This window comes from Natrix helvetica (genome assembly GCF_964273705.1).
Source record: "Natrix helvetica genome assembly, chromosome: 2".
In the NCBI taxonomy this organism is placed as follows: domain Eukaryota; kingdom Metazoa; phylum Chordata; class Lepidosauria; order Squamata; family Natricidae; genus Natrix; species Natrix helvetica.
In genome coordinates this window covers 205,194,482-205,213,832 of record NC_138552.1, presented here as the reverse complement: position 1 = coordinate 205,213,832, position 19,351 = coordinate 205,194,482, and the positions used below count along the sequence as shown (strand labels likewise).

At 36.8% G+C, this 19,351-nt stretch overlaps 1 protein-coding gene across 4 annotated transcripts in view; it reads right to left on the bottom strand.

The window, feature by feature from the left end:
• STXBP5 (syntaxin binding protein 5) overlaps window positions 1-19,351 on the bottom strand; it is a 135,704-nt gene that overhangs the window by 51,487 nt on the left and 64,866 nt on the right. For all 4 annotated transcript variants that reach the window (XM_081945643.1, XM_081945644.1, XM_081945645.1 and 1 more), the window contains exons 7-9: window positions 18,273-18,356; window positions 4,223-4,346; window positions 991-1,069 (exon numbers count right to left, since the gene is read on the bottom strand). In XM_081945643.1, coding sequence (XP_081801769.1) covers window positions 991-1,069; window positions 4,223-4,346; window positions 18,273-18,356 — 287 coding nt within the window. The remainder of the gene's footprint in view (window positions 1-990; window positions 1,070-4,222; window positions 4,347-18,272; window positions 18,357-19,351) is intronic.

The window sequence follows — 19,351 nt, the reverse complement described above, 5'->3', positions numbered from 1 at the left end:
ATAAAACATGGAAAAACTTGACAGTGTACTGAGTTATGAACAATTAATGGATACTTTTTTTAAAAAAGGTATCTCGTTCAAGCTACAATTGGAGCAGTTGAAGAATGTTATGTATTTATGTATTCATTTAAAAGTTTTGTACAGCTGCTTTAAACATATCTTATGTAACATAAACCTGGGTAATTCACAAGCAATAATAAAACAATAAATGCAATAGTAATAAAAGGGAAAGGGAAAGGAAAACCTAGTGCCTAGCACATTCTACCAAACTCAAATAAACTGGGCTTCATATCTCGGTCAAGGATTGAGCAAAGTCACTCCTTTATCAAAGAGGGACTCCACATAAAATGTACTAAACTTATTAAAATGATTGATTCTATCCACTATCCCATTAATATATTTCCATCCATGAAATGGAATTTGCTCTTTTTCTGTAATTTCCATGCATAAATAAATTTGGAACGTCACATATGGAGATATAATATAAAGTTCAATAAAATCTTTCCAGAGATGTAATAATTTTTATGGTGTTATATTTATAGATATTTGTATATTTTAAGTGTATAAATTTTGATATCTTTTTACTGGATCAAACTGAAGAACTCATGAATACAAACAGTTATTTCTGCATTTTGAATGCTTATTAAATATTTTTATACCCGTTTGAAACATCTTAATTTGCAAAATGTAGGCTGGATTCGGGAGTGGGGGGGGGGGAGGCTTCAACTCAGGGAACATTTTGGATGCCATAAGGGAGATCTAACTTTTATCTGTTTGCTTTTCCTCTGAGGCCTTCTAGATTTGGAGGGATGGAGGATTGTTGTAGCAATACACAGAAAAAAATAAGGAATCCACTGAAGCTGCTTTCTCTCTTCTGATGGAGTATCCCATCAAAGACACTCTATCCAGGACAAATCTAGATCATACATTCCATCTTTAGACACAGTAAATATTCAAGTCATCATTAAATACCTGTGATTCAATTCTTACCCAATTCTAGATGTTTTGTATTCCACTTTAAGAATAGGTTTACAGGGGTCTGGCTTCTTTCCATCTTTGACCTGCTTCCCTAAAACAAAATATTGCCTTATTTTTATTTAAAATTGATTTGAAAGTTATCAAAATCATAGAAATTATATTACAATCTTAACAATATATCCATGTATTAGAAAAGCAATATGTTCCATACAGCTTAACTTTCATGCAAAAGGCCTACTTAGAACAATCATCCCTTTTCTCAACTTCTCAGGGTAATTCCTTATTGTTAGAGTAAATGGGAAATTGAAATTAGAGGGGAAGTGGTGGCTAGGTGTTCCTAAAACTTCGATGGAGCATCATTGCTCATAAATACTATAGCTTCTTGATTTATGGCCGTAATGGACCCTGCCTATTACGGTCATAACATTAATTGAATCACTTTAAACAAATGAACTGAATCCCTCCTCTCCATAATGCATTTGTTAACGTGCATATGAGGTACTTCGGGAGGGGGGGGGGCTAGTGCAGGAAAAGATCACTTGCTTCTGGCCATCCAAGGCCTCCCTGCACTGAGGCCTGAGATACCTCATGCTCTCCTTTCCACCCCTTAGGGTCCCCATAGCTGTTTCGGCCTTCTCCCCATATACTTTTCAAAGATTGGCTACATGGCAGAAAAGCAGCCTTCTTCTCAGATGCAGGAAAAGCTGTTTTCTTTAGATCTTCCATCCCTCTTTGCAAAAGCTTTTGGCCTGAAGAATAGAATCCTGCAGGGGCAAAGGGGATGGAAACTTGAGCCCCTGCAGGTCTCCATTCCCCACTCCAAAAGCTTTTGCAAAGGGGGATGGAAGCCTTTAGGGATACGATCTTGTGACCCTGTAGGCCTCCGTTCTTCATGCCAAAAGCCTTTTGTGAAGGAGACGGAAGTCTTTGGGGGCGCGATCTCGTGCTCCTGCAGGCCTCTGTAATCTGTGCGAAAAGCCTTTTACAAAGAAGACAGAAGGGTGGTTAAGAATACAGGTATCCTACTGCGACGACTTGGGGAGTTGGGAGGGGGGGCACCGTTTTACGGTGGTTCTCCTCCTACCTGTCAGATCGGTCGCAGTTTGTGTTGACTGGAGGGCAGAGATCGACCCCCAAGCGCGTCACTTGTGGGGTGCCCAGGGGTCGGTTCATCTCACCCCTCCTATTCAACATATACATGAAACCGCTGGGCGAGATCATCCGTGGTTTTGGGGTACGGTATCATCAATATGCTGATGATACCCAACTTTTCATCTCTACCCCAAATCACCCAAACGATGCCCTCGACGTGATGTCCCGATGCCTGGAGGCTGTGCGGATCTAGATGGGGAGGAACAGGCTCAAGCTCAATCTCTCCAAGACTGAGTGGCTGTGGTTTCCGTCATTCCGATTTGTACATCTTGTTCCATCTTTGATGATAGGGGGAGAAATTTTAGCCCCCTCAGAGAAGGCTCGCAATCTGGGAGTCCTCCTGGATACGCGGCTTAGTTTAGAACACCTGATGGCCGTGACCGGGGGGGGGGGCTTTTACCAGGTTCGCCTGGTACATCAGTTGCGCCCCTTCCTGGATCGGGATGCTCTGTGCACAGTCACTCATGCCCTCGTCCTTTCTCGCCTGGACTACTGCAATGCTCTCTACATGGGGCTGCCCTTGAAGAGCACCCGGAGGCTTCAGCTGGTCCAGAATGCGGCCGTGCGGGTTGTCATGGGGGTACCTAGGTGCTCCCATGTTACACCCCTTTTAGGCGGCCTGCACTGGTTGCCGGTGGTTTTCCGGGTGCGATTCAAGGTATTAATTATGACCTTTAAAGCACTCCATGGCTTAGGCCCAGGGTACCTGCGAGACCACCTACTGCCACCAGTAGCCTCCCACCGTCCAGTACGATCCCACAGAGTTGGCCTCCTCAGGGTGCCGTCGGCCAGGCAGTGTCAGCTGGTGACGCCCAGGGGCAGAGCCTTCTCTGTGGGAGCGCCTTCCCTCTGGAATGAGCTGCCCCAGGAGCTTCGGATAATCCCCGACCTCTGGTCCTTCCGACGCGCCCTAAAAAGTTGGCTTTTCCAGCAAGCCGGCCTGGCCTGTTAATTTTAACTTATTTTAAATGTATTGTTTTTTTTTTAATTCAGTTTATTTTTTGGGATATTGATTTAATCTTTTTTAACTTTTGGGATGTGTGTTTTTTAATGTTGTACGCCGCCCTGAGTCCTTTTGGAGAAGGGCGGCATATAAATCCAAATAAACCAAACCAAACCAAACCAAACCAAACCAATCTAACCAAAGTAGCTTCACCAGCATCTGAGAAGATTGATGCTTTCCAGCCATGTGGCCCTAAGCTGTACAGATCTATGAAAGGTAACTCAGCAATCAGTGATGGGATGGAGCCGGTGGCCTAGCATAGCAGGGAGGGGGAATAGGCAGGGGTCACATTGCAGTGTCTCTGCAGTCAGTCATAAGGATGAACAACTACCGTGATGCGACAACATTCATAACTTCAGGTACTTTTCAGGGTGGTGTTGTAACTTTGAACCATCGCTATGTGAACTGTTGTGACTTGAGGACTACCTGTAATCTTTGGTAAATAGAGTATGCAATGAAAAGAATAATCAGGAAAATCTGTTTAATTCAGTTTTGTTATAAATGTTTAAGTGGAATCATCCCCGTGTGTTTTATAAGGAATGAGCATTTATCTAAAATAACCATCAGTAATTGACACTCAATTGAATAGAATGTAATATAACGTGTTCCTAGAAAATGGCAAAGGATAAATAATCCTTTTTTTGTCACACTAACATTATACTTAAAGGTTTTACATATCAGGACCAAATTAAAACCAGTATTAGTATTTAAACACAATGAAATATAGTAACACTCTTATATTGTAATAATGACCTACAACCTAATTCTGAATCATATATGTGTTCAATTTTTAAAAAGTCAAATTAGTTTTAACTGTAAAATATATATATAAAGCAAGCCTGGCCATATGCAAATGGTGATTGCTGTCATTACTTACACTAATCTATGTATCTAAGAATAAGACGCTGAAAAATATTTTTATACATATAAGAATATACAAATATTCTGTAACAATCTAGGCACATTATTCACCGTAGGCACAATATGGGAGCAAATTCATAAGATTTACTTCTAGATATGTGGAGAAGTACAACCTAAGGCATAGTGTACCAACATATTAAATACAAAACACATACACTGTGAACTTACCATGGGGAGTGATTGTCTGCAATGGCTTAGTAGGGTTCCTTACATTCCATATAGTCAAAGTGCCATCTGAATGGCTACAAATAAATTGCTTTCCGTCATGATGCCAAGCTACAGAATGAATTGCCTGAGCAAAACAATAATAATTTAAAATATTAAGAAATATAAAAGTAATTTAATGTAATTACTAAAACAGCATGGATTCACAGGATTATGGTAGCATTTTTTCTGAGAAACATATTAAGAGGCACAAGCTACTGTGGCTGCAGCTCACGTCATCAGTTGGATCTGATGATGTGAATGCAGCTCACAAATGCTTACGTATTTTAACAAAATCTGTTAGTCAGAAAAAGTGCTGCCAGTTTTTTCTCACTACAGACTAATACGGCTTTTCTATTATAATATCTAAAATTAAGCAAGGAGGAAACTAACAATAAATTGAACATAATATGCATGCATATGTATATAGTATGGTTAAGTACCTCAATGCAGTTAAATTTGGCATAAAACAATATTTTAATACAAAATTAATTCAAAAGAAAAAGTCTCCACATTTAAAGGACACATGTATTATTTATGCAGCTATATCAGTTACATCATTTAATGTCATTTCAGTTAATCATTTTAACTGTTCTAATGCAAATATTTTACACTGATAAAAATTAGAAAAATAAACCTATATTCATATAAAAATGGCTATTTATCGCAGCCTGATAGACAGCAGCATATTGCTTATAGTTAAATATTACGACCTGTTTTATACTTGTAGACCATCAGAAAATTATGATAGCCTGTTATATTTTTATTTTTGCAGTAATATATTTGCCACGCCCCATCCCATGTAGCTTCTGAAATATATTTTTAGTTAGTTGTTAAGATCATTATATGCAGACTTGCTTCCATCTTGAAAACCAACTTTTAAAATCTTTCTATCATGAATTTAAGAATTTGATGTATCGTTTATAACTGCATTATGTGATTATCTATTAAGCACAGTTCATAAAACTCATAAAAAGCTTAGCATGTCAAACACACACACAGTTCATCAACTTTTATGGATAATTGGAAAATAGGCCGATTTTATACAGCAAAGAGCAACTTAATATATACTACAGGGAGAATCATTGTAGAAAAGAAAAACTGCAGCTGAATAACATTTGAATGTTATTTTAATAAAGTTCTGAACAAATCTACTTTCTAATATATTAAAATTATTGCATTAATTAAATCATAATATATAAAATATGTAACGTATTTACTACTAGTCTTAAACTTATGATTTGGAACATTACCAATGTTTAACAGAACAAAATGGTAACAATTTTTATTAGCAGCTAGAATCAACTAATGCAACAGAATTCTTAAAGTACTGTATGTGGAACAAGATGCAGTTTGGACAACTAAAACACTGATATTGTTAAAAATCAGGAAAGAAGCATCACAATGATTTCAGCCTTCTTCAAAAATCTGCAACCATGACTTTAAAACATATACATGCAGTTCTTTTTTTTAAAAAACACCTCTTTTCTAAAGCCACAGATTCTTTAGACGGTACAATCATTTTTGGAATATTTTTTGATATGCAACTAATTCAGTTGAGATATTCCTGAAACACTACATTTGACCAGGGAACACTAGTATTTATAACAAGTCTGTTTTCTCAGGAAATCCTATCTCTAAAGTAATCTTCTCACTTAAGAAATATAAGAAATCCCAGATTTTGTAACCTACTAGTACAGGGATGTCATACTTGGACCCATGAGCTGGATAAGTCACACAATGGCCATGCCCACCCCATTTTAGTGAATGAGAAAACAGTCACGCTATGTCACGTGAGGGCAATGTGATGCAGTGAGTTTGACACCCCTGTACTAGAATACATTACTACTATGATATAGTCATGTGAAAAAGTACATGCTCTTTGAGTTCTATGGTTTTATGTATCAGGACATACTAAAAATCATTTGGTCCTTAGCAGTTCTTAAAAGCAGATAAGTATGTCAGATGAACATCGCATGACGTATTATATGATGTCATTTGTTTTACAAAAACTTTCAAGTGCCTTGTGGAATCACTTGCCATTGCGAACAAGTATTGTTTGTTTGGAAAGGTTGCCAAGAGAAAGCCTCTTCTCTCTAAAAGAAACAGCAGCACGGCTTAGGTTTGCAAAGTTGCATCTGAACAAATCACAAGACTGCTGGAACACTGTCCTTTGGACAGACGAAACCAAAGTGAAGATGTTTGGCATAATGCACAGTGTCACGTTTAGCAGCAAAAACTAAACACACCACAAACATCTCATACCCAATTGTCAAGCACAGTGATGGAGAGAGGATGATTTGGGTTCATTTTGTAGCCACAGGACATGGATTTCTTGCAGTGATTGAATAGATCATTAACTCCTCTATATACCAAAGAATTCTAGTGTCAAATGTGGTGCCATCTATCCCACTGCTAAAGGTTGGCTGACATCATGCAACAGGACAACGATCACAAGCACAGTAGCAAATCTACAACAGAATGGTTGAAAAAAAAAGAATTGTGATGTTCCAGATCTCAACCTGATTGAAATGCCATGGTAGGACCTCATGAAAGCTGTGTATAAACAAATGTCCACAAACTTCAATGAGTTGAAGCTATGTTGTAAAGAAGAGTGGTCCAAAATTCCTCCAGGTGAGAGACTGATAAGTCATATGGAAAATGATTACTTCAAGTTATTGCTGCTAAAGGTGCTTCTACAATCTACTGAATCATTAAGGTGTACTTAGTTTTTCACACATGGTTTCTCCATTTTGGCTTTCTTTTTGTAAAATAAATGATGACATGGTAATAACATGCCATGTGTTTATTCATCCAAGGTTGTATTCATTTACTTTTAAGAACTGCTAAGGATCAGATGATTTTTACTATTGCACTATGCAAGACCAAAGAACTCAAAGATAGTGTACGTTCTTTTTCACACAACCATATATACAACCCTCTTATATAAATCATTAAATTGCAAGGATAAAATAGATCAATTATACATCTTAGGACAAAATATGCTTGTGTTAAGAGAGCCCAATTTATTTAGCCTTATCCAATTTTATTTGTGTATTGATAAAATATTTGCTACTGACATACTGAAGTATTTAGTAAATTAAAATGCCACAGTATCAATTAAAGATGATGACAAGATCCTGGTACCAAGTTGCTTAAGAATGTTTTTAGTAAAGGGGAATATTAATAAGACAAAGGTCTTAGCCTATCTCATAACAGTGCTACTATGACTACTGAATATGTATGCATGATGTTACTCTTAATTATTGGTTTATAAGTTTGTATGTTTCTATAATTTGCCAATGGCAATGTATGCCTTTCAAAATTGTATAAAAGAGTCCATTTAGAACTTGTTTCCAAGTAAATTTTTATTTACAAATAAAATATTTATTTTTCCTACCATCTATCTGAAGTCGTTCATTGGGCCTGCATATCTGGTAAAAGGACCTGAGCATTCTGGGACAACACTCATTTACTCAAAATGCCTATATTGTACACTACTATATAATACTCTGCTTATTATAAATACCACTATCATCCAATTGGGAAGGGCAATCTTATATTAATTTAAAGTGTTGTTTGATTCTTTTACTCTTTCACATCTCATTTAAGATAGCATCTGTGCCTGTGGATCATGATACTTATCTATGTTACTTACAAATTATTACATTTTCATTTTGTAATAATAAGAGTCACTAAAATTATCTAACATACTTTCCCTCTATTACTTTTGGTTCTCAAAACATTAGAAAACTTTAACACTAGTCTCCACATGCTGAGTATTCACTGCATGACAAAAGAGACACTAAGAAGATAAAAGTATCAAAACACTAATTAGAAAAAAAATTAAATTAAATTAAAATTAATTAATAAAAGTAATTTACCAGAAAAGTTTACCAATAATTTATCAGTAAAAATAATCTCTTTAGGGAAATCTTTCACAAAAGAGTAAAGAGAAGCAACCTTTTGAACAGGATGTTTTATTTTCTTGTGCAATCATTCTTTTTAAAATTCTGGAGAATTTATACAAACATTCTGTGATTTGACATGCAAACTTATTTTGTGCTACAGATTACTAGCACTAGATTGCACTTGCAACAGGCCATCAATAACTGCTGTTTATTATGTAGTTGCAAACTGTTGCTGATAGTTAACTATTTTTTCTACAATGATGTCTACCATGCATCTAATTAAAATGCTTACATTAGGAGAGCATGCTATTCTCCTTCTTTATTGTATAGTACAGACTTCAGTGGATAGCGCATGGCACAAGAGCCAGTTGAGGACAAAAAAAAAAACAATTCACCCAACATATACTATCCACAACGTGGCAACTTTGAAAAGGGAAAGAATTGAGAACTGATACAAAACGCATAGCATTTCATTTGTCCAAAATTGTTTCCCATGAGAAATTCTTATTTACTTTAGAGGTGTGATTGAGTTTGAGAAAGAGGCAGTTTTGCTACAGCATGATGAAGCAGATTTTATTCTTCTTCTCCAAACTTCATTTATGAAAGGAAAGGATTACATATGCTGAATCAAAACAAGGATATGCAAAATAGTTTGAAACAATTTCTTGAGACCTCCAATAAATAAACAGTAATCTGAAAATAAGTATTAAAAAGTCAATCTCAAAGAATGCAATCATCTAATACAGCCAACAAAATCCTGGATAACAAATCTCTTCAGAGAAACAAGGACAGGGCAGTAATAAACCATACAAATGTGGAAAGCAACTGCTTATAAAATCCATAATTCCTTTTTTTTAATTGTAGATGCTATTGGTATATTCTGACAAGCAAGCAGATCTTTGTTTGGTCACTAGAGTAATCAGAAATATTGTTTTAAAAAGTATTACACTTGAAAATAGGAATGATTAGAATTTGAAAGCATATATTTTGCTTCTCTGTGTGTCATTTTTAAAAGAAAAATTTGTAAAATTCAGTCATTTGGGGAGTAAAGTGTTAATTTATTTTTCTATAGTGAATCCTTTATCTCTATTTCCTAGTAAAATCTAGTATTTTAAATGAAGAAAAATTACTCTGTTCTAATTTGAACTATTATTGCAAGAGGAGTGTAAGATTTAACGTCTCACTAGCTGCATAAGGAATGCTACAAACAATTCTTATTTTGGATTTCTTTAGAATATGCTATGTTGATATGTAAAATGCAAGCTTAAAGGTAAGCACTTCCAACTTACAGTGCATAGACTAGTATTTTAAATTCAAGAATTTTCTGACCATTTTTAAGTTCTTCAATCATAGGACTTGATAAAATTTCTAAGGAAATTAAATATGTGTGGGTATGTCCTTTCTAATAAAGCTATAAATACCTAACCTAATTTACACTCACTAACCTTTGGATGTAGGGCATCCAGTCTTGGGATACAGCAGAGGGCCACATTAGTGACCTCACACATCACAAATAGGCTTCTGCCTCCTGAATGGACTGAAGACCCGCCATATGATGTCCTAAAAAAGGAAAATATTTTCTCTCTTTTACAGAATACTCCCTTAAAATAGCCAATATGCTCCTTGCTTTGGACCAATAATGGTTACCAAGGCAGCATCTACTGTGAAATACCAGAAATTGGAATTTCTGTTTAAATATCATGCTGATTAAACAAGAAGAGAACAATTTACCATCTTAATACTTAGGTGGGATTTAATGTGGCTCCAAGTGGGAGTATAACTGTTCTTATGGAAATGTTAAGAGTAAAGAGTCTTCTTTTAATATAAAAGAGTACAATACAGTTCCATGTATATGTTTACATATACTATACATACATATTGGTAGAAATATATTTAATTCAGGAAACACAAAAGTGATTCAGAGAGGGAAATCAACATTGTGGCTAATATAAAGAAATCAACATTTGGGTGGTTCCAGCTTGGAGCAGTCCTGTCTCTGAAGGATTGGGCTTCCAAAATCATTTGTTTCTTATAGGGATGGGGGAGATGGCAACAGCCAGAAAACTTTTTTTAAAAACTGTCATCTATGCTTGTGGCTGAATTAAATGACTAATTTGTGTGACATTAAATTGTGACCTCTCTGCTAATTGCCAGTTTAGGTGGAACCCAGTTTAAAAAGTTGGTTTTAAGTTTTAAAAGATTAAATGATTTGCTGCCAAGTTACTTAAAGGACTACCTTAATCTTATCAGATTGTTTATACCAGGATGTCAAACTTGTGGCATGATGTTATTGTCATGTGACGTATTGCAACTTTCTTCCCGGTCACTAAAACGGGGGTGGATGTGGCCAGCGCGTGACGCATCCGGCCCACAGGCTGCGAGTTTGACACCTCTGGTTTGTACCTTCTCACCTGTTCTCATTTGAAATAAATCAGGGTGCTTGCTCTTTTTCCTCCATGCCTACAGAATCACTGGAGTTCTTTACTAATTGAAATTCACCAAGTCCCATCCCTATAGTCTTCAAGAAAACTCTCAAGAGTCATACTGTTCCTTTTTCTTGTGTAACAGAATGGGTTTGGAATACTTAGGGGTAAAATGTTCATTTTATGATTACCACCTTTAATGACATATTGCTATTAATTACTGGTAAAATTTCATACCATGATCAACACTGGTAGGAGTTTATATCTTAAAACCCAACCTAATATTTTAAACATATACTAGCCTTGCATGTGCCTAAGAAAAAGATCACTATTTTTTCATAATATTGAAAATATTATGACATATGCAGTTAATTATAAAAATTAATTATAAAAATAACAACTTTTATTTCATAAAGAATCATATAATGTGGGGTGCCTCCCTTCCTTCCTCACATTTTCCTCATAAACCTTTTGTATGTTTCTGATGGTAGGAAAAGCCGTTACCTACAGTCAACTAAAGTCTGGGCTATCTAGAAGAAATTTAAGTGTCCTTGCAAAGAACCTTCCAAGCATAACAGGGCAAAGGCCAAAAAATCTTAATGGGTTATATTTCTGAAAGCAGACTTGCATATCACTGAAAAAGATGTTATTTTTATAAGATTATCAATATATTTTTAACAAACTTTTATGACTTCCCTATCCTTTATCACCACAGTATATCTGCTATACACGTTGCATAATGAATTACAGAACAGAATTTCTGCTATCACTGCATTAATTAAATACTGTGTCCAGCAAATGTCCGCCTACCTAATTTAACTTACCTGAAATTTAAAAACAAAACATTAAGAAAGAAAAAGAGCTAGACAATCTAATTATATGCATACAAAATGCACTCTGAAATTAGAAATAAGCTAATGAGATAGCAAAATACAACAGTCAAAATGAAATATTACTAATTAAACTGACACAACAAAAGAAAGTTTTGTAGAAACTTTCATCAAAGAACTGATTCCCAAATGCAGAATGCTAAATTTGGATCTAATCAGATTTTTAAGATATAGATATCACACCTACAAACACACATACACAATCACAAGTTAAAATAACTATATTATATTCCATATAATTACTTTTTTTTAAGATTAAAGCCTTGTTAATGTCTATATACAATCCATGCTGTCATTTGAACATAAATGATCCTCAAAATGTTTTAGGCAACAATCCTATAGAGAATATGAATGGTTTCTGCTTTAGGGGACAAATGTTCTATAAAGTTAGTCGTGCAATTCTATATTGTGGAATATGCCACAGCTGAAAAATATTTACAGCTTATTTGAAGTAGGTGATGTGAACATCTATTGTACTTACCTACAGCAGAAAAGCAAATGTTTAAAACTGGAAAACTATTATACAGATGGGAAACCACAGAGGAATTAAATTGCTATTGATGAACAGTACAAGAATTCACTAAATCATTTCTAATAGGGCCATCCAGCCAGTTTTAAAACATCAAATGAGAGGTAGTTGGATAATGTTTTAGGAAAACTGTTTAATGGTGCTTGTCATTAAGAACATTTTACTGATAATTAGCCTCAATCTCCTTTAATTAATACACATTAATCTTGTTGTCCTTTCAGTTTCAATGGAGAACAATACACCCTTCTGCGACATGATAGACTTTGGATATTTCTCTGCTTTCATATTTCCTCTTAATTTTCTATTTGTAAGCTAAAAAATTGCCATTATTCATAAGGCTTGATTTTCAGAGGCCTCCTAATTCTGGTACATATCCTGTGAACTCAGTGCAGCATCCCAAAATGGCATAAAATATAGTCATACCTCGGCACTTGATGCATCAAAACTCGTTGAATTCAGTATTCAACGTGTTTTGAAGCAGAAATCTTGTCCTGACACTTGTCTTTCTCCTGGCATGCAAAAAAAGAACTTGCTGATGTTGGCTGCCTTGTGACTCGCTATTTCTTGTGGCAGGTCACGTGGTTCTCTCGGTAGCCAGTTTTAGTATTCAGCACGTCTTCTGGAAATAATTACTGATGAGGATCAAGGTACCACTGAACTTCAAATGTGGTTTAATCAGTAGAGTACACAGGTAATTACTAACTCTTGATCTGGATGTAATTTGCCTGTATTAGTTGCTACATCACACAGATTATTTACATATACGCCCATTCTTCAGTTAGTGATCATTAGCAAATACAGCAGTAAAAAAATCATTTTGTGACCAATGCATGCAATTACCACTAAATTTCATGTACCTGACAACAATGCATGCTGGAGGGAAAGTAATATTGGAATTACTAGCTGAGCAAGAGAACTTTATCTGAATGAGATGGCAATGACCAGTAATCTTTGTAACATGTAACATCTCTCTCTCTCTCTCTCTCTCTCTCTCTCTCTCTCTCTCTCTCTTTCTCTCTCTCAGTCACGTGTTCATTTAGTGACCATTTTGCTTAACAGAACTTGGTCACTAAATGAGAAATGGGTGTAAGTAGTGCTATACAAATATTTCTAGATTCTTATCATATGCACTACCTCAAGCCAGGTATTTAAAGATGTTGAATAGCATTGGAATAAGAATGAAAATTTCAAGCATTCCACTCAACATTCCCCCACAATGATCAAAACCACTCATGATGATACTTTAGATGTAGGTATTTAATCAGCTGAAAATATCCCAAATTAACATAGATGTGTATCCGGGTAAGATTATCACTCCTGCTGTCAAGCAAAATCAAGCATTTAATAGTGAGTGCCATACCATGTGCATGTATCATACAAGTGGCAAGAAAATAGGGACAGTCAGGCATAACACAGGTTATGTAGACAGTAAACACAGGGTTAATAAAAATGGACTCAAATGTCTATACCCCAATGCACAGAGTATGAGGAACAAACAGGATAAATTAGAAATTCAAGTGAATGAGGGCAGATACAATATTGTTGCCATTATAGAAACTTGGTGGGATGAAACCCACAAATGGAACATACAGCTAGAAGGATTTAAATTATTTAAAGAAATAGACCAAATAAAAGAGGAGGTGGAGTTGCACTATATATAAGAAATAAGTACATCTCTATAGAAATAGAGCACAACAATGATGAGAATTATCTTGAATGCATTTGGGTCAATATTAAAAGTTGGGGCCTATACTACAGGCCACCCAACCAAGCAGAGCAAGTAGATGAACTTTTTGCTAGTCAGCTAACTAAGGTATTTAGGAAGCACACCACAACAGTAATGGGAGATTTTAACTACCCTGACATCAACTGGGAAACAAACTCTGCACCAAGTGGAAGATTCAACAGGTTCCTAACGAACCTAGCAGACAACTTTGTTTCCCAAAAAGTAGAGAAGGGAACAAGGGGATCAGCCATATTGAACTTAATTCTCTCTAACAGAGAAGAAATGATACAAGGTGTTGAAGCCACAGAAACCCTGGAAGCAAGTGACCATGCAATATTGGAATTCAACATTATGCAAACACAACTAGTAGAACTAATTTCAATAAACTTAGAGGGAGCTTGGGAAGGATTCCATGGATGAGAATCCTCAAGGGGAAAACAACTCAAGAAGCTTGAGAAATTTTGAGAAATGAGATTACAAAAGCTCAGTCTAGCACAATACCAATGAAGAAGAAAAATAACAACTCCCAAAAGAAACCAGCATGGCTGCATAAAGAACTCTCTGATAAATTAAAAGATAAAAAAGGTAAGTATAAAAAGTAGAAAGAGGGAGACATAACTATCAGCAAATAGCCTGAGCCTGTAAAGATGAAATAAGGAAAGATAAGGCTCACAATGAAGAAAGGTTTGCCACAAAAGTAAAAAATAACAAAAAAAGCTTCTTCCAGCATGTTAAAAACAAGAAAAAAGTTAAGGACACAATTGGTCCATTGCTGGGAGAAAGTGGCATGAAGGTGACAAGCAACAGGGAGAAAGCAGAACTATTTAACTTATTTTTTGCATCTGTCTTTACACAAAGGGATAAAACAGTCCAACCTATCAAAAACAGCACCACAAAAATCAGACTAGGAACACAAATTGAAAATGGTAAGTGAGAACCTGTCTACCCTAGACGAGTTCAAATCACCAGGGCCGGACGGATTACACCCAAGAGTTCTGAAGGAACTGGCAGATGAGATCTCAGAACCACTCAACTATATCTTTCAGGGATTCTGGAGCACCGGGCAACTGTAAGAGGACTGGAAAAGAGCTGATGTGGTTCCCATCTTCAAAAAGGAAAAAAAAAATAGACCTATCAGCCTGACCTCAATACCAGGAAAGATTCTGGAAAAGATAATCAAGCAACGAATTAGCGAACACCTAGAAGTAAACAAAGTAATAGCCAAAAGCCAACATAGGTTTGTCAAAAACAGATCATGCCAGACTAATCTTATTGCATTCTTTGACAAAGTGACAAAAATAGTGGACCAGAGGAATGCCATCAATATAGTTTACCTGGACTTCAGTAAGGCATTTGATAAGGTAGACCATAACCTACCACTAGATAATGTAGAAGAATGTGGATTAGGCAGCATCACCACCAGATGGATTTGTAACTGGCTAACCAATCGCACTCAACATGTAGTCCTCAATGGAACTGCATCTACATGGGAGGGAAGAATGCAGTGAAGTACCCCAAGGCTCTGTTTTAGGCCCAGTACTCTTCAACATCTTCATCAATGATTTGGATGAGGAAATAAATGGGGAACTCATCAAATTTGCAGATGACACCAAGCTGGTAGGAATAGCCAACACTCCAGAAGACAGGCTTAAGATACAGAAGGGTCTTGACAAACTTGAACATTGGGCACTATCTAATAAAATGAAATTCAATGGTGAAAAGAGTAAGGTTCTACATTTAGGCAAGGAAAACTAAATGCACAGGTACAGTATAGGTTAGGATTGCTCAATAGTAGTCACTGTGAGAGGGATCTTGGAGTCCTAGTGGACAACCATTTAAATATGAGCCAGCAGTGTGCAGCAGCTGCCAAAAAAGCCCAAAACAGTTCTAGGCTACATAAACAGAGGGATAGAATCAAGATCCCGTGAAGAGTTAATACCACTTTTTAATGCCTTGGTAAGGCCACACTTGGAATACTGCATTCAGTTTTGGTTGCTACAATGTAGAAAAGATGTGTTAACTCTAGAAAGAGTGCAGAGAACAGCAACAAAGATGATTAGGGGACTAGAGACTAAAACATATGAAGAACGGTTGCAGGAACTGGGTATGTCTAGTTTAATGAAAAGAAGGACTAGGGGAGACATGACAGCAGTGTTCCAATATTTCAGGGGTTGCCACAAAGAAGAGGGAGTCAAACTATTCTCCAAGGCACCTGAGGGCAGAACAAGAAGCAATGGGTGGAGACTAATCAAAGAGAGAAGCAACTTAGAACTGAGGAGAAATTTCCTGACAGTTAGAACAATCACTGGAACAACTTGCCTCCAGAAGTTGTGAATGCCCCAACACTGGAAGTCTTTAAGATGATGTTGGATAGCCATTTGTCTGAAATGGTATAGGGTTTCCTGCCTAGGCAGGGGGTTGGACTAGAAGACCTCCAAGATCCCTTCCAACTCTGCTATTGTATTGCATTGCATTGCATTGCATTGTATTGTATTATAGTATCGTCTAGTCCAACGATGGCAAACCCTTTTTTCCTCAGGTGCCGAAATCGTGTGCATGCACGCTGTCACATGCACTTGCGTGCCCACACCCATAATGCAATGCTCCTCCCATGCACCCCCTGCACATGCGCACGAGACATCCCTCTCCCAGCACTCACCCTGTGGATGCCTGCAACATCCCTCCCCCCCACTTTTGACCTTGCATCTTAAAACAGCTCTGAGAGGGGGGGGGGGAGCCTCCCATCGAAAACAGCGCTGAGTGGGGTGGGGAATCCTCCCTTTCTTCCTCTCAGCCATCTTTTGAGAAGGGAGCCTTCTCAAAATGGGACGCCCCCATCTCTTTGCTCCCCTCAATCCGTCTCTCTCTCCCTCCCTCTGTCCTCCCCCAATGGCTCAGCGTGAAAAACTGGGGCGAACCATACAGAGGAAAAGGAGGAGGAAGGAAAGGGGAGAGAGAAATGGGGAGAGAGAGAGAGAGAAAGAGTGACACACAAAGGGGGGAAGTTGGGAGATGCTCCCTTTTCTCCCTCCGGAGAAAAATGACCCAATGTGCTCGGAAGTCTGTTCCGAACTTCCGGTTTGCGTGTTAAGTTGTTTTTCGCCCTCCGGAGGAAAGGGGGGAAAATGGCCAAAAAAGAAGGCCAAAAATCAGCTGGCCAGCGCAGGCATGTGCAGTGGAGCTAACAGGGCAATGCCCCGCGTACCCTAGGAAATGGCTCCGCGTGCCACCTGTGGCACGCGTGCCATAGGTTCGCCATCACGGGTCTAGTCCATATTTTTCTATCTTGTCTACAAGGCTATTATAAATCTCCTGATCAAATGCTTTACTGAGATCAAGGCATACAACAGCAACAGCTTTCCTTTTTTCTATTTAAGTTTGAGTTATTGAACTTCATGGCCAAATATGAGCATTTCCACCACTTGCCATATAATGAGAGAACCTGTATATGCAGTGTCTTAGCTACTCAACATATTTCTTATATATTGTTCAACTCTCAATTATATGCCCCATTAAGCTTAAATACTTATTATCCTTATTGAAAAGAACAGCTAACTGCAATCCAAACCACAATCATATTTCCTCTTGGGCTCAAATGTGCTCATTGTATTCAAAACTGCTAAATTTATAACTAAATCAGGGTTCCTATGAACCTGATATATTTAACAGATTGGTGTTCCCTTTAAGGGAGATTCGTCTATCTGATTACTAATTCCTTGTGTTACTAAATGGATATTTTATCATTGTACCGCCTTCTATCTATTTCATTCTGAAAGTAGATTATGTATTATATTATATTTTATTTTGCTCATAACGTTGCAAGACTAATCAGTCAGTAAACCACTTCTACTATGTAACTAGCTTTTTCTGTCCTAAAAGAGAGAAAATTATCTGACAAAGCAACCCTGTTAAAAGCTCACTTATTCTGGTTTAGTAACTAGATTCTTGCCTCTATAGATATTAAACTGATTGATCCCTGATTCCTTAGATACTTCTTTCTCCTTTCTTTAAAAGTTGAAATTTTTATTATTCCCCAGTTTTTTGGCATCTTTCAAAGATTGCAATAAAAAATGTTAAAATAACTTCTGCAAGTTTTAAGACACTAATTTTCCTTAGTAATGCTCTCTACAAAATCCTACATAACAGGAAAAAATAGGTCTGATAGTTCTGACCCCCCAATAGGAGGGCAAGCCCAAATTATTGATTGTGGCCATATGAGGTATCCCAATAATCTCACAATCCAAGTATACAAGGGTGGCTAAAACATATAATCTACTCTGTCCTTTATATATGAGATATACTTTTAGGTACTACAACACTTAAAGCCATTTTAGTAACATTTCAATTCCTATGTCAATCAATAAATTGAATATTTTCCTGCTTTATTTAGATGACTGAATCTAGATTCCCCCCAAAAATATAAATATCAATGATGAGTAAACATTTACTAAATAATAATTATTCTGCAAAACTCCAATGTAGTCAAGGAAATTACAGTATGACTCAAAACATGCCAGACTTATATATTTTTTTACCTCATCATGTGTGTATCTGTATTCTGCCTTCTTGGATTTGAGATCCCATAATGCCACTGTTCCTGATTCAAAACCAATCAACAGCTGTAATAAATTACAAGTTATATTAATGTCATTCTAGTACATAATAATCAGTGCAACTTTATGGCTCACCAAATTACAATTCACTATTATAAACACATTTGCATGTTAGATAAATTAATATTTCAATAAGTATTGTAGACAAATCATAATTGAGATATCATTTGTTTGGGACATCCAATAATTTGATATTCTGAGACATATAAATATTCTATAAAGGTAATCCTCGACTTACAACAGTTTGCTTAGTCACCGTTTAGTTACAATGGCATTGAAAAAAGTGACATATGACTATTTTTCACACTTTTGACCATTGCGGCATCCCCATGGTCACATGAATTACATTCAAATGCTTGACAACTGATTCACATTTATGATGGTTGCAGTATTCAAGGATCACGCAATCACCTTTTGCAACCTTCTGACAAGCAAGTTTCTCAATGGAAAAACCAGATTCACTTAACAATTGGGTTACTAATTTAACAAGTGCAGTGATTCAGTTAACAAATGTGGCAAGAAAAGTCATAAAATGTGGTAAACCCACTTAACTAATTTCTCATGTAGCAACATCAATTTTGGGCTCAATTGTGCTTGTAAGTAGAGGACTACGTGAATTTTATTTATTTAGTTTATGGCAAATACATAGACTCACAGTGGTTCAAATGTTAATGTTCAGTCCACCCAGCCATTCAAGGACAGGGTGGTCTATGTTGAAAAAAAATCAGACATTGGGCCGGTGTAATCTCTTGATGGACATTCGGATACAATGTGATGGCTATTTTGTCGAGGAGCACCACAGTCACACTGAGGGATAGAGACAAGACCCCATTTACTGGGGTCCTGGCAGACACCATGTTGGGTATGGATCCTGTTCAGAGTTGACCAATGCTGGCGAAGAAGATTGAAACCTGGTACCTTTTGTGTAGTCATCTATGTAACTGCCTGTATCTGGGTATATTGATGTCAAAGTTGTTAGACAGTTGTTGAGCGAGTGCCAG